At 37.9% G+C, this 14,466-nt stretch overlaps 3 protein-coding genes across 12 annotated transcripts in view; 1 reads left to right on the top strand and 2 right to left on the bottom strand.

The window, feature by feature from the left end:
- The window catches only part of LOC6038998 (myotubularin-related protein 3), a 42,107-nt gene extending 38,087 nt beyond the window's left edge, over nucleotides 1–4,020 (bottom strand). For 6 of the 7 annotated variants that reach the window (XM_038258803.1, XM_038258802.1, XM_038258804.1 and 3 more), the window contains exon 1: nucleotides 3,813–4,020. The gene's annotated coding sequence lies outside the window, so the exon portion shown is untranslated. The remainder of the gene's footprint in view (nucleotides 1–3,812) is intronic. The other variant, XM_038258806.1, reaches the window with a different exon arrangement.
- Nucleotides 4,021–7,340: 3,320 nt separating this feature from the next.
- Nucleotides 7,341–8,519, top strand: LOC6039000 (mitochondrial fission process protein 1). Its single transcript, XM_001848630.2, has 4 exons — nucleotides 7,341–7,575; nucleotides 7,694–7,821; nucleotides 7,884–7,993; nucleotides 8,057–8,519. Exons 1-4 carry the CDS (start codon nucleotides 7,524–7,526, stop codon nucleotides 8,223–8,225), a joined length of 459 nt encoding a protein of 152 aa, XP_001848682.1. The 5' UTR covers nucleotides 7,341–7,523; the 3' UTR covers nucleotides 8,226–8,519.
- On the bottom strand, nucleotides 7,442–14,116 carry LOC6039001 (pickpocket protein 28). Of its 4 annotated transcripts, none has more exons than XM_038265079.1 (6): nucleotides 13,978–14,116; nucleotides 10,528–10,605; nucleotides 10,357–10,465; nucleotides 9,136–10,296; nucleotides 8,828–9,083; nucleotides 7,442–8,766 (listed from the first exon to the last, which is right to left on the bottom strand). In XM_038265079.1, exons 2-6 carry the CDS (start codon nucleotides 10,601–10,603, stop codon nucleotides 8,566–8,568), a joined length of 1,803 nt encoding a protein of 600 aa, XP_038121007.1. In that variant the 5' UTR covers nucleotides 10,604–10,605; nucleotides 13,978–14,116; the 3' UTR covers nucleotides 7,442–8,565. The 4 variants fall into 4 exon arrangements, with proteins under 4 accessions (XP_038121007.1, XP_038121008.1, XP_038121009.1 ...); XM_038265080.1 differs by having other exon boundaries at nucleotides 8,831–9,083; XM_038265081.1 differs by lacking the exon at nucleotides 8,828–9,083.
- Between the last annotated feature and the right edge of the window lie 350 nt (nucleotides 14,117–14,466).

Below are 14,466 nucleotides of genomic sequence, written 5' to 3'. Positions count from 1 at the left end.
ATCCAAAAAGGGCTGAAGAAATCAATTAATAAATATCTCATTTTTTTGTTTCGTCCTGATTAGATAATGATTAAATTAAATAAGCATTAGTGTCTGTCTATAGTTGCTACTCCGGTATTGACCAGGACCTCAACAAATTACTCCATGGCCCAAAGATGAAATGTAGGATCACCAATCAACGCCACTTCTTAACTTTCAAGGGCCGCTATCATGCTAAACAATACCGGCGCCGACCACGACCAGTGTTAAGATCACGGAAAAGTGGATATGAATGTTGACTTGATTCTGGCTATGCATTCGTTATTCGACGTTGTTCTAGTTTTTCAAAATTTATTTAAAAATTAATATTCAAACGCATACTTTTAACAGAACACCAACACATTATTTTTTTTTGGGTTGTGATTTTAAGGAAAACTGTCCACGTGGTTTATGATTTCTGAGAAAGATTTTTGAACAATATTAAATACAATGAAAACATTTCAAAAGGGCTTAATTTAGTTTTGAAAGCCTATCTGAACATTGTGGTGTTGATTTTGAATCAATTTAATAAACTTAGAAAAGTACAGGGTGGCCACTCAAGTCGGGAAATCGGGAAAGTCGGGAAATAGTCGGGAATTCGCCAAAATCCGCAAAAAATCGGGAAAAAGTTGGGAATTTATGATTTTTTGTCAAAAAGTCGGGAAAAGTCGGGAATTATAAGCATGCTTGATTGAAAATTAACTCTTGAATAATTTTGTAATATTTTGTACAATTCTCAAATTGAATTCACTCAATTCTGCTTTAATAACTTACTATAAATTTAAGATTCTTTTCACTATTTCAATATATTTTAGTATGGAAAAGCTGTTTAAGACACTCAAAATCTTAATTAATATTGGAGTCTTTGACACAGATCTTCATAATATTTTTCATGAATCATATGATCTCTATAAATTTTTGTTAATCATACAAGAGGTAAAATTAATGAAAAACTAATATAAAAATAGAGACTAATGGCCAGCTTAGAATAATGATTCTATTTCATTTTGTCACATAGATTGAATATTTGAAAACAGATTCCAACTTGAGTTTGGCAATGTTTTTTTGGTAAATATTTTTAATTGTTTAACTAAATTCATTAAGTAATTAAAATATGTTTTTTTATGTTGCGTTAAACTTTTTTTGTGAGTATGGTTAAATTACTACTATATATAAAGCTTGATTTTCAGTTTTCGGAAAACTTAATTATCGAATAAAATCCAAAATATAAAAACTTTTTTTCGTTTTGAAAACATAAAAATTTGCAATTTTGAAATTGCAAAAAAATAATCCAAGAAATTTAGAGTTATTGCAAAACTGTTTAAAAAAAAATCTTCAAACATTTTGCTCAAAATAAGTGGTAAAACATAAAATCATATCTAACTGAATGTTCATTCAAAAAATAAAATACAGTTAAATACTGACCACTAAATAAATTAACATTGATTTAAAAAAATCAATATCAAAAATTACAGAATTAAAAAGGGAACCAGGCAATTTTTTAATGAATTTCTTGACATTTTTCTAAATCCGTTGAATGAATAATTTCAGCAATTATGTTTTAATCATTCTTTGATTTAAAATGATGATGAAGTTTAAAAAAAGGAACGAAATTTTAAGTTCAATTATCTTTAAATTTTTGTCATTTCCAGTTGAAACGAAGTATCAAAAACTTTTGCCAATTTAAAAAATAACATGAATGTTATAAGTATTGTTGAACTTTCGATATTTTTTTAAAGACTAATTGTTTGTGTTTCTACTCTGAATCATAATAATGAAGTTCCATTTGTGAAGTTTTTTTCAATTGTTGTTTAGTTTCTGAATTTACAAAAAATGCCTATATTTGGATTATTTTTAAATTAATTTCATTTTTTTTCCGGTAATTAATATTGACTTTTCTTATAGATATTTTCTTGTTTGAAATCATTCTTTAGATAAGAAATGCCTATTATTTGAGAATTCTGGAAAAGTCTGGAAAAAGTCGGGAATTTGAAAATGGGATTTGAGTGTTCACCCTGACTTGTTTTTTTCAGTGATAATTGTAGTTGCAGATTTTATTGTTTCAATATTTTTCGATTCTGCTCTGCAAATCGACAGACTTTTTCAAGTTATAAACGTACAATTTATTGCTGAATCGAATGCCGTAATTGGATTTTGTAAATAAAAATCAAACTGGTTTTCAAATTGCAGAAATGATATATGTACTAGCCTGGAGAATGTGTCACTAGAAACGATGTCAAAGACATAACCGTAAGACATAGGACAGTTCAGGTTCAGCTTTTTGGGATTGTTGAAGTTTTCCAGGATGCATCGGCTTTTAGGTACTTGAATCTTTCATCCCAAGAGGGGAAGCTAAATTCATAGAACCAAATTAGTGCGCAGCCCCAAATAAGATGCTTTGGCAGACAAGAACAACTCTTTCGTGATGTATTCTGCGGCTCTGAAAAGGGATGACTGACTGAACTGACTTTTCTCCGTGTGATGATGCTGCTTGCTCACCAGAGCTTCGATGACTGAAGTACGGATCAAGCACACCGCAATGCCGTGCTGCTTGGTTTTTTGTTCGACACTTTCTGCTGTTTCTGATAATACTAAATTCTACAAACATGGAACATGAATTTCACGTCCGTGTAAGGGATGCGCAATTCTGATTCTATGTCACTTGAAATTCTCGTCAGTGTTTGGAAAGATCACGTTTTGCTTAATAATTTGAAGCAGCCAAAACCGAAATACGAATAAGTGGGGTCGAGGACTTTAATTTAAAATTTGTGATTCAAAAAGACATAAAACTCATTGAACTATGGACTACCTTTGTGCCTAGATCGCAACTTTTTCAAAGAAAACAAATGCCTTTCATCGGTCATTCATTCGTGTTCATTGTTTTAACTGTTTGCGGTAACATGAGATGCAAATAAAGTCCACTGTGCTGTTGGTAGTAGAACCTATAAAAACCCCACACTCCTTTCATACAACGACGAGTGGCTGGCGCTTAATTTCCACACACCAACCAAGCAAAAATAAGCAAAAAGAGGAGCAGAATCAGAACGTCGTCGTCGTGGGTCGCGCGACGTCGACTTCAACACACTCAAGCAGACTGGATGACCAACGTGTGTGTGTGTGTACGCGCGCGTTTGTTTTGTGTTTTAGTGCATTCTGTAAGGTCGAATGTTTTTATTAATTTCTTCCTTTTTCGATTTTGTTTCTTCTTTTCTCGCGTGTGTGCGCGATTTTAATGGATTTTTTTTCTTCTACACAGCCTGTGTTGTGTTTTTGTTTCGTTTTCGAGGTGTGTTGAGGTGCTGCTACTCTGTGTGTATAATCTTTCAAGGGGGGCTGTTTCTTCTTTGGTTTGCACTTTTTTTTCGCGAAGGTTTTCACTGCTGCTGCTGGCTCAATAAAATGCCCGACGTTCTTCACGCACTGATAATTTTGCGCTTTTCCAAGAGTGCACTATTTTTCCGACTTTGTTTGCGCGAAACTAATTCACCGTTTTGCAGCAGACGTTTGAAGGAGAAAATTTTGCAATGGGAGCCCTGGCTGGCGAAATCGCAATTTTTACGTGTTTGAACATGAAAATTTCGCTATAAGCACGAGTTTTTTTTCTGGAGGGGAAATATTTTCAAAAAAGCTAGTTGTTTTGGAAATTTCTTCCAAACATTTTCCTAGTTTTAATCGAAACGTCAAAGGTAAAACCAATCGAAGCAGCCACCTCCATCGTCGTCGAATTAAAGATGGATGTTGGCAGAAAGCAAAAGGAAAAAAAAGTATCCCCACTTTTAAAACGCAATTTTCACCTGTTTCACACGCGTAATTTCTTCGCAAAACACCACAAAACGAATCCCGCGAACGCGTCGTGCAACTTTTCACCAAAATTAACCTTCTGAAATGCACTTTTCCGACGAATTTTCGCGATTTTCAACCATGCAACTACGCGTCGAACGAAAAACGGCTGCTGAACAACACAAAGTACTTCTACTTCTGTTGGCTGACTCTGGCTGTGACCTGCAGCAGGCTGTGTTGGTGTGTGGGCCCTGTGCTGTTTGTACTTTTTTCAATGAATTGCACAAAAATCTCGCTCCGTCCCATTCATGCGCGCCGTGCCATCTTGCTCGCACGGCCGCAAACGGCTGATCGGAGCTGGTTGTGTGCGTGAAGGCGCAAAATGAAAACAAAGCACGGTTGCCAACACGACGAATGTGAAAACATGAGGGGGGGAGCGACCAAAGGTGACGGCACAAAATGTTTAATTCACGAAACATTTTGATAGATAATTTCTGGAGTTTTTTTTTTGAAAAGGTCCAATAAACCAAATTTCTAGTTTTTGCTTTTTGGGTGTTTTTAGAACCGCCTTGAGTCAGGGGTATTAAAAAACACCCAAAAAGCAAAATCTGAAAATTTGGTTTATTGGTCCTTTAAAAAAAAAAACTCCAGATTTGAATTTAATTTTCATAAGGATTTCTAGTCAGAAATTTACAACACATTTAAAGAATTTTTACATCGCAGCTTCGAATTTGTTCGCATCAGATTTGCTATAGAGTTATCTACGTGCGCATGTATTGCGTGTACGTACACGAAAAAGATTGAGGTTAAATTTTGTCCGGCCAGCAAAATCAAATGGTGCGCTAGTGTGTGTACGCGAAACGTCATAAAGCTCTATGGCTTTCTAGTAAAAGTTTTTTTTTGTCATGTGACTACTAGTTGGTTTTTTTTACTGACCGCCCGATATGTCAGCCAACATATTTCGCATTGCGGTGACAACTCGAGCTAGATCGTAGAGTTATCTAAGCCCAAACTCACGCACACTAGCACCCCATTTGTTTTGCTGGCGGGTACAAAATTTAACCTCAATCTTTTTCGTGTACGTACACGCAATAATGCGCACGTAGATAACTCTATTGTTTGCATCAGGATACTGTGACGAGAAGTACGTCATTTTTGAGTTAAATTATATTTTTTACACTAAGCCTAAAAGCATTATTTTCCGAAGTCCTCGAAAAAAATTCATTTCAGATAATCATTTTTTCCATTGTCTTTTTTTGGGTATTTGGGCTCAAATCAAGCAAGACAACGGAAATGGGCCAATGTATGTGTAAACAAATAGTCTATCCTGCTCACGTCAGTTGTCTACATTATTGTGGTTTTTGAAATAAATCGAAATAACAGCGCGAGTATTTTTCATCTCGCGAAGCAATTTTTTGTTGTTTCTTTTCTGAGTGTACCTCAAATGTCACACGCGAAACCAAAACAAAATTTCGCCGCGGCACCAAACTGAAATGTCGCCAGTTGAGCTGCGACAAGACTCGCGCCGCGTCTTACACGGAGCATGGAATCGATCACGAAAATCTACCGGAAATCGTTCTGTGAGCGTGGATTCGATCATCCGGATAGACCATTTCATGATGTCTAGCTTGGAGAGTACAATTACGGCGCTTTTGATTTTCAAATTGGTGGCTGGGTCTTCCCATTTTGACGCTATAGAGCTTATTCAATCGACACCCGCAACATCCCGCATCGGCAAAACTCTCCCGGTGAGAGGACACAACGGACCGGATTGAGGTCCCTCGACAATGAGGCCACTTATTTTTGTTTTATTCAGACGGTAATCGATCCGTAATCAGCAACTTAACCAAGACTTTTTCCCTTTGCGTCTTTTCCTGGAGCTGGAAACTGACTGAACTTCATAAATTACCCCAAATGAAACAGTTCTAGTGGTAGTAGTACTGAAAACCAAGATTTGAAACAATAATTTAATCTAAAGCATTCCATTTCCTTGGCAGACGTTTTTCTCATCATCCAAAGCCGTCAAAACAAAAAAAGCAAACACACTGATTCGAAATCACTTAAACATGCTTGACAGATATTTCGCGACAGAAAATCGTCGCGAGAGTTAAATTTGCTCAATTCGGTTTAGTGCCGCGGCGACAATACTAAAGAACAGGATAGACATTTCGTTTACAATTTTACACTAATCTAGAGTTATTTTTTGAAAAGGTCCAATAAACGAAATTTCCAGTTTTTGCCTGTTGGGTGTTTTTGAAACCACCTTGAGTCAGGGGTATTAAAAACACCCAAAAAGCAAAAATCTTTTCAAAAATACCTCCAGACTTGTAAAAAAAATGTAAGTATATTTTTCAAAACAATAACGCAAACATTTTTTCACAAATATTTCAGGCATGACAATATTGTTCCACCTGAAATATCAATAATTTTCAAGAATTCATGAATCTATTTTGTATATTGCAGTTTTTCTATTCAAAGCTGAATTTAAGCCATAATTGGCTTTTTTTAAATAACATAATTGAATCTTAAAATCAAGATTAGTTTGCTAGTGATTTCTCTACGATTTCGCTTTTTTCAATTTTTGATTTGGATAAAGCTTTGTCATGCACTCCCTAAGTTGAAAGAACCAATTTTACATAATTAGTTTTTCCATACAATTTTGGGGCCTGATTATACAAAATGGGAATGTAAAAGTATGACATTATTTATCTTGAGAAAAGATTGATTTGGTTTCTTCGACAAAGTTTACCCAGTTGTTTTTTTATTTGTTTTAGGGGACTTAGAATGCAAAATCTTTTCTTTTTTTTGCACTTTAACAATACTTCTTGAAAGAAAAGCACCCCTGACAAAAGTATTTTGGATAACTGAGACTGACAATCCCAAGGACAAACATGTGGACAAACCTCTATCCGGGAACAGCCTTTTTCAACCTTTGGGGACAAGAAGAGCTTTTTGATTTTTGTAGGGAAAGCCCAATGAACAAGGACATAACAAATTTTCAACACTAAAAACAAATAAAATCATTGATCCAAATAAAAAAGATTTTTGCAGTTTTATTTTTAGTGTTACAGTATTTTTTTTGTACATCTACAGTTTTTTTTATTAGGTCCTGTAAACATATGACACACAATAGCCTTTTCAAAACCCAATAAAAAGCGGAAATTCCGTGCACAATAAGTTTCTCTATTAAATTTTCAAAAGGTCCTATCTGCATAGGAAACATATTTGACTCATAGGTTGTTTTGAAAATTTATTTTAGATTTGAATGATTTTATGAATCAATGTATTTTGAAGTTAGTATGGTTTCGAGCTCAATAAAAAGAACCAAGATTTTGATTTAGAAAATGTACTTTAGAAATAGGGATTCCCAGAGCTTAAACTCTAGAACATTTATTTATCTATAAAAAAATAACTCTGGAAATATGCGTGAATTTTTATTCATCAAAAATCCTTCATGACCATCACCGCTCCCGTTGTTTTGAATGGCTGGGAACACTGCGCAGCGCTCTTGTCAGTCACGTGCACCTGACAGCTGTTAAATATTTACAAACAAATCTCGCTCTCTCTTTGCCAGTTCCTTGCCAAACCTTTACCCGTCGTGTTCGAATCGGTGCTTATCGTAACGAAAAGTTATCGGATTTCCTAACGATTAATACAACCTTGGAAACTGCATTCCCTCGCGTCGTGAACAACAATTTTGCTCAATCACTCCGCCTCGCGCCGCCATGTCCGTCACGGAAAAGGACCTGTACCGGGACACTCCCGTGCGCTATTTGGGTGAGTGTCGTCCAAAGTGGCGCCAAAATTATTACATCATCCTTATGTGGGGGAATCGGTTTAATTAGGTGTTATCATTGATTTGATTGATTATTTTGCTGTTGTTGCCTGTTTTTAGGTTACGCAAACGAAGTCGGCGAGGCGTTCCGGCCGATCATCAAGAAGATTTTCGTACACGCCTCGTACGCGGTTTCGATCGGTTACGTGCTGGCCGATACGGCGGACAAATCGCGAAAACAGTATGCGGTAAGTGAGGAAGGAATTTATGTTATGATTAGAATTGCTTATGGGGGTATTTGTAATTGTAGAAACCGGAAGCCCTCGGTGGTGGGCCACGTGGGGCCGCAATCGCAACCGGTGACACCCTGCTCTGGCAAATGTTTGCCTCGGTGATTATTCCAGGGTTCACCATTAATCGGTAATTTAGCGTTTTTTTTGTAAATGTTTGTTAAATTTTTCTCACGTTGGTGCAAATTTTTAGAATTTGTTGGATCTCGAAAAAGGCTCTCTCGGCGGGAAAACTGAAGGGTCCGCTTCGCAAGTGGGGACCCACGGCGATCGGACTGCTGGCCATTCCGTTCATCATTCACCCGATCGACCACGGAGTGGACTACGTGATGGATGAAACATACCGAAAGTATGTGAAGTAGTGTCTTCGAAGCACACTCAAACAGATTGCCAAACAAAAGTAGTCAATTAGTTTGCAGTTTTTGTTCTGTATTGCTCTTTACAACTTGCACAGTTAGTCTCGAACGCATAAATGACATTCTTTCAGGTATTTTACCACTGTTGTAGCAATAGAAATTAGAAATATATTTTATTCGCGGGACGGAACATGATTTCGGATGAAAATCGCTGTGATAAAGACCGATTTTGCAGGTGTACTCTGGTGCTAGAAACACTTTCACGCGGAACAATAAATCACAACGTTGCTCTTACTGTTATGATATACGTGCTTAGTTGTTGGAAAGAAATTCCCCACTGATTAGATTACTCATAGAAGGGAAATGTCGAACCACCCTTCCGATTAATGGGATTTTTTCGCATTCGCATAACGTTCTCGATCCAGCCGGCTGCCTGCTGCAATCGTGAACCGATAAAAATTTTGACCTGCTGTGGCAGGTTCTTGATCGGGTTGACCTCGTCGGCGAAGTGGACGGTGGCCGGTTGCGGCTTTTGAGGCACCTGGAACTAAAGGAATCAAATTACAACGTTATTCGGGCAGTTTGATAGAAATACACAGATTTTTTACAACACTATTGTAGAAAACATTAAATTCTCGCTCGCGAGCACCTTCTCGCTTTTTTTGCTCGCGCCGTCTGGCAAACAAGGGCCGCAGCGTGACGAAATATAGCAGCTCGGCCAGAGATATAAGTGAAAAGCCCATGAAGAGGCCGAGCAGTCCGCCGATGTTGGATACGAAATCGGTAAATCCAACCAGTTCGCCCTTGGTGAAGCTTCGGAAGTAAGTCTCGGTGAAGTAGATGTACAAAAGGGCAATGTTTTCCCTGAAGTAAAGTCGATTTAAGTTAAGGAGAATTTGAAGACTGAACTACCAACCTCGCATAGGCATCCGTCTGAGTGATAAGCTTCTCGTTGATCTTAAACTTTCCAATGCACAAATTGGCCGACGTGATCTCCATCGAATAGCTGATCTCGAAGCAACCGGGCAAACAGGAACATCTCAAGCTCGTGTTCGCGGTAAACGCAATCGACGCCTTAATCTCCTCGTAACACGCGGCATCGGCTTTGCTGCAAATCTTCACATCCTCTTGAACCTTCGGCATGTAGTAAAGCACGCAACCGCAATACTCCAGAATAAGCCTCGCCTCGCACTCCATCTCACAGTTGTTCCTCGAATAGGTCCGAAAGTAGGACAGATTCGCTTCGTTCGCAAAAACGCACTGCCGTTGGTTCTGGGAAACCTTCCGGATCAAATAGGACGCGTCGCTTATCTTTGGCTTTACCACAACGCGACTTTCAGTGCCTACCCGGATATAGCTGGCGTACTCGGCCATCTTGGGCGTTTCCGTTGGGTTGTGCAGCAACAACTTGAACCCGGACGAGCTGGTCGACGAGCAGAAGTAGTCACTCACGTTGGCGTCCAGCACGACCGCCAAACCCATCGTCACCCCCGGTCCCGCAATTGGCCGAGGAAAGCTATTGTTCTTCATAACACCAACATATCCACCCTCTGGAATCCACTCGATCGGTTCGAACGGACTGTCCGGACTCGAATCCGTATTCGAGGCCGCGTCATAATTCCTTAGCATAAACGACTGATCCACGCTGTTGAACGTACAGCACAGTCCTTCGTCCGTCAGCACCGGCGAAAACATGTGCATACACTTTTGAACCTTTTGCGCGTAACGACACGAAACGATCATCCTGTGACACGGCTGTGTCGCATTCAGCAGCAGCCCCTTCACAACGCTCCACTTCCCCTGGAAATTGTTCGTAACGTTAAACTCCCCGTCCAGCGAGCAAATGCTCTCCAGCAGCGACTGTTCCCGGCTGTTGGGGGCCATCCGTTCGGCCGCCGCGCGTCTCGCCTGGTTCATGTTGCAGATCGTAACGGCCGGAAAGGGAATGTCGCGGATGTGGGTGGCGATCGGGTTCAGGCCGATTATGATGGGGTTCGATTGCCACTTTTGGTACACGCTGGTGATGAAGTAGATTGATAGAATTGACACCAGCACGAACGAGACGGAAAAGTAGAGCCTGGTTGGAAGAGAACATTCAGAAGCTGATGTAGATTAGAACAAATTCAAAACGAATCACCGTTCAAAAAGGGACAAACTTATGGTTCCAATGTATCTCAACCCGTGAATTGTGGTGTTCAAGCAGTATTCTTGAAAATTTTCCACCAGAGAAACTCCCTTTGATTTCTCTGTAAACTAAGCAAAATAAATCTAACTTTTACAGAATTACATAAACAACAGGATAGCAAACCCTTTTCCGGCCCAATCATACGACTCGGTACGTTAGCGAAAGCCTTCCGAGGGCGACCAACGCTGGGAGCCCACATGTCTGGAATTGAAGAGTGAGAACAAACTTGAAATAACGTCATGATCCGAATTCCCGGACGCAAAAACCGAACACGAGAGTCGATTCTCCAGACAATTTTACATTAAAGTTACCATTTGTAGCTCTTAATCTACTCGAGATATACGCCATTTTTGCAAAAATGGTCTAAAAATGCACTTTTTTTGGTGATAACTCAAAATGTTAGCATTTTAGCGGCCTACTATGTTCTGAAGAGTTGTTTATGGTATAAAATTACACATCTTTGTTGGCGTTTTTTCATAGACAAAGAATTTTCCATGAAAATCGATTAAATTACCCTTCAACTTACTGATTATTACCACGCTTTCAGTAAGATTCCGCTTGAAAATTATAAATAAATTGATTAAAAACCGTCAAATTCAAATTGAGATATCTAAAAATAGACACCGATAGACACGGAGATATTTCCAGGAAATGTAGTTGAAAATGTGTTCTTTCAGGTGCATTGTTCGGTTTTGCGCCAAAATGCGCCATTTTGAAAACTTTGCAACTTGAAAATAGGCTCAAAATCACACAAAAATGGTTATAACTCCTCAATAAAAACTTAAAACATTTTGCTGTCTTTGGCAAAGATGTGTAATTTTATGTCATAAACAACTCTTCAGAAAATAGTAGGCCGCTAAAATGCTAACATTTTGAGTTATCACCAAAAAAGTGCATTTTTAGATCATTTTTGCAATAATGGCGTATATCTCGAGTTGATTAAGAGCTACAAATTTGGCGTCTTGGACAAACTTTCATGAAATTTTCTCCGCTACAACTTTGCCCAAGACAGCAAAGCCCTACAACGTCATCCAACAAAGTTAGTTTTTGGTGGACACCCTGGAAAGTCGTCACACTGTTTGTTATTAACTTCAAAAGATAGCCACCATTTGGCTAGGACGTCAAATAAAGGAGTTATCAATTTATTCCACTTAATTTTGCCAATCCGAACACTGTGCACTGAGCACAGCTGCCAATTGGATTGTTACCAACTTGTGTTTGCTTTATTGGCAATTTGCGGCGAGAAATATTAAGCTAACCTAGGACAGAAAGAGGAGAGACAGAATTGAAGATCGCGACAACAGTTTTTCAAAACTGTTCACACAAAGATTCATTCAATTCAAAAAGTACTAGAATTAAGTTGACAAATTTAACTATAGCACAATTTTTAATCGAATTTGCAACACTGTTAAATTAATTTGTGCCTTAGCTCAAAAGATGGCATTTTTTGCCATCCTGTTTTGTATTTTTTTGGCACTCATAAAAACTCTAATTAATTATTTTCAATCTTTGCAAGGCCATACTATTATGTAAAATTATTGAGGACTCGACAGGAATCTTATAATTTTTCATGAGAAAACTTTCAAATCAAGCTCTTTAAATCTTTAGCTTTCATTGAAATTGTTCATATAGAACTTGGGTGAATGCTAGAAACCAATAAAGAAAGATTTTAAATATACTGACAATTTCCTAGAATTTCAAGCAAATCTTCTGAGTTAAACCGACAAGCAAAAAAAAAAGTCGACTATTTAATATTTCCAATCCAATACACTCGAACTGAACCAACCACCAGGAGAAAAGCCAACGATTTTCGCACAATCAGAAAATGGGTGAAACTCCTTGCATCGACAATCAATCGTTGCCCTCTCCCCTTTTTTTTCCTTTCTCTTCCACCTAAGCTGTTCTATTCTTCATTCCACCTCTCAATAACACTTTTTGTGATTGAATCTACGGAAGCTTTTCTGGGCTGTGATTCTTCTAGCTGTGGGAACTTATAGGGTAATTGGGTAATTTTTGTGCACTTTTTTAAAGTAAAAAAGTTTTTTTTTGTTAGAGTTCCGATTAGATCTAAACTTTTTCGAAATATAATATTTCTGAAATTTCATCGTCACCCTCTCAAAAAGGTACTTATCATAGACAGTTAAGTACACATTCACATTCAGTATCGTTCGACTTCTGTCTGTCGGTCTGTTTGCCACCCGTTGACTCTCCTCCATGGAGAACTTGGAAGGCAAAAGAACGAACCCCAAGAGCAGAGATAAAAGCCCGAGCGAGCGCGCGAAAAGTGATTAAAATTTAATTTTCAATTTGCTCCATATGTCCTTTGTGGAGCAATCATTCGAGACCGGGGAGGTGGCATTTTCTTAGAGTCTATGCACAGTAAAAAAAATAAATCTGAAGAGTTAAAATTTTGTTAGGAAAGTCTATTGATTTTTTTTATGAAAAAGACTCACAAAATTTGTACAATAACAAATTTTTTTTCCGTTCTAACAAAAGTCGCAATCGCAATGGTGCTTTTTTGCCTTTGGAAATAAGATGCCGAAAGCATCATCGTTTGCTAAGGAAAGGGAAATTTTGGTCCCAAGGGTGACTGGCGGAGCAAAAGTTTGTAATTCGGTGATGTAAATGGAACGGAAGCGTAACATCGTTTATCCCTCTGTCTAATATTGTTTTAGATTTTTTTTTTCGATTTAGATTTCGAGTTGATAAAAACACAATTGTGGTTTAAAAAATCAACTGAAAATCTCAACATTAATTTCCTTGAAAAAATATAGATATAAATCTATAAAAAAAAAGTTAAAACACGAACCCTACAGGGTTGCCGGAGAAGCTTTTAAAAGTTTAACAAGTCGAAAGCATTATCCGCAATTATGAGTCCTTCCGAGAGTTCACTTTATTCGTGTGATTACTTCTTTTCCACTTATGATCCGATTAAATTATTAAGCTGATGATGGCCGAATCAAACTGGGGGTGAAAATGAACAAAGTCGGTAAAGATTTCTGCAAGCTTGACTCTAATTAGAATCTCAAATTAATGCTCTCAACAGATTTCAAAGTAGGTACCAAGTAAGAGTTTGATTAAATATAAATCTTTTGCTATCCAAAAAAGTACGATGGCGCTTTTTTTTAATGAGATTTCGAACGCAACAGTTCATTTTTAATTAATCCTGGATATGTTCGCGGAATCATATGAAAAAATGTGCATAAATTGTAGTTCCTCGTTGAGCGTTACTTTCGGTTCACTGAGAATTTTCGGTGGAAGTAATAATCCCCAACGAGTGTATTTTAATCCTTTACAGTTGGTTGAGCCGAAAAATGGTATAATTTTATCACAACTGTTGCTACCGTGGTGTAACTGAGCTCTGTAAATTCAACGATAATATTTAACTGTTCGGAAATAAGATTTTTTAAGTTTTATAATGTATTGATTTCGATTCTGATTTTCCAAAGCTTATTAAAACTGAAAATTAACCCTTAACGGTAATTTCAGTCATCATCATGTTACATAAACTGAACGAACATTTGCTCCAGCTGAATCCCCTTTTCACACATTCCGCATGCAAAATTTACTCACTTCCTTGCAGTTTCGTTTTTTTTTATAATCCAGAGTTTTTTTCCTCTCCACACACTCTTGCGGTTCTCGGCAGCTTATATTCCGCTTACACCCAGAGTCCAGGAGTTCCTTCCGCTTGACGGGTGATCCGGTCTGCAACTGCACCGTTTCCGTGCCGAGGATGTCGTTTTTATTTTAATGCATCTGACCCCACCCTACTGCCCGGTTCCGCCACCCTTTTGTGTCATCTGGGCTGGTTCTGGGTGGTCAAGTTTACCAAGCTCCAAGTTTGTGTGCCTAGGTCTACACACGATAGATAGATGCACACATTTTGGAATGGAATTACAGTCGGACTGTGTTTATTTTGTCATTTACATTTAAATTAACGTGATTCGAAAAAAAAAAATATTTTAAAGTATTTTTTATGTATTTCGATTATACGAAGGTTTGTATGGGACTTCAAATAAATCATTGGATAGGTAATTGAAAGACCTTTTCACCTTTCCAATG

This window comes from Culex quinquefasciatus, chromosome 3 (assembly GCF_015732765.1).
Source record: "Culex quinquefasciatus strain JHB chromosome 3, VPISU_Cqui_1.0_pri_paternal, whole genome shotgun sequence".
Lineage (NCBI taxonomy): Eukaryota > Metazoa > Arthropoda > Insecta > Diptera > Culicidae > Culex > Culex quinquefasciatus.
This window is presented reverse-complemented; position numbering and strand designations above follow the sequence as displayed.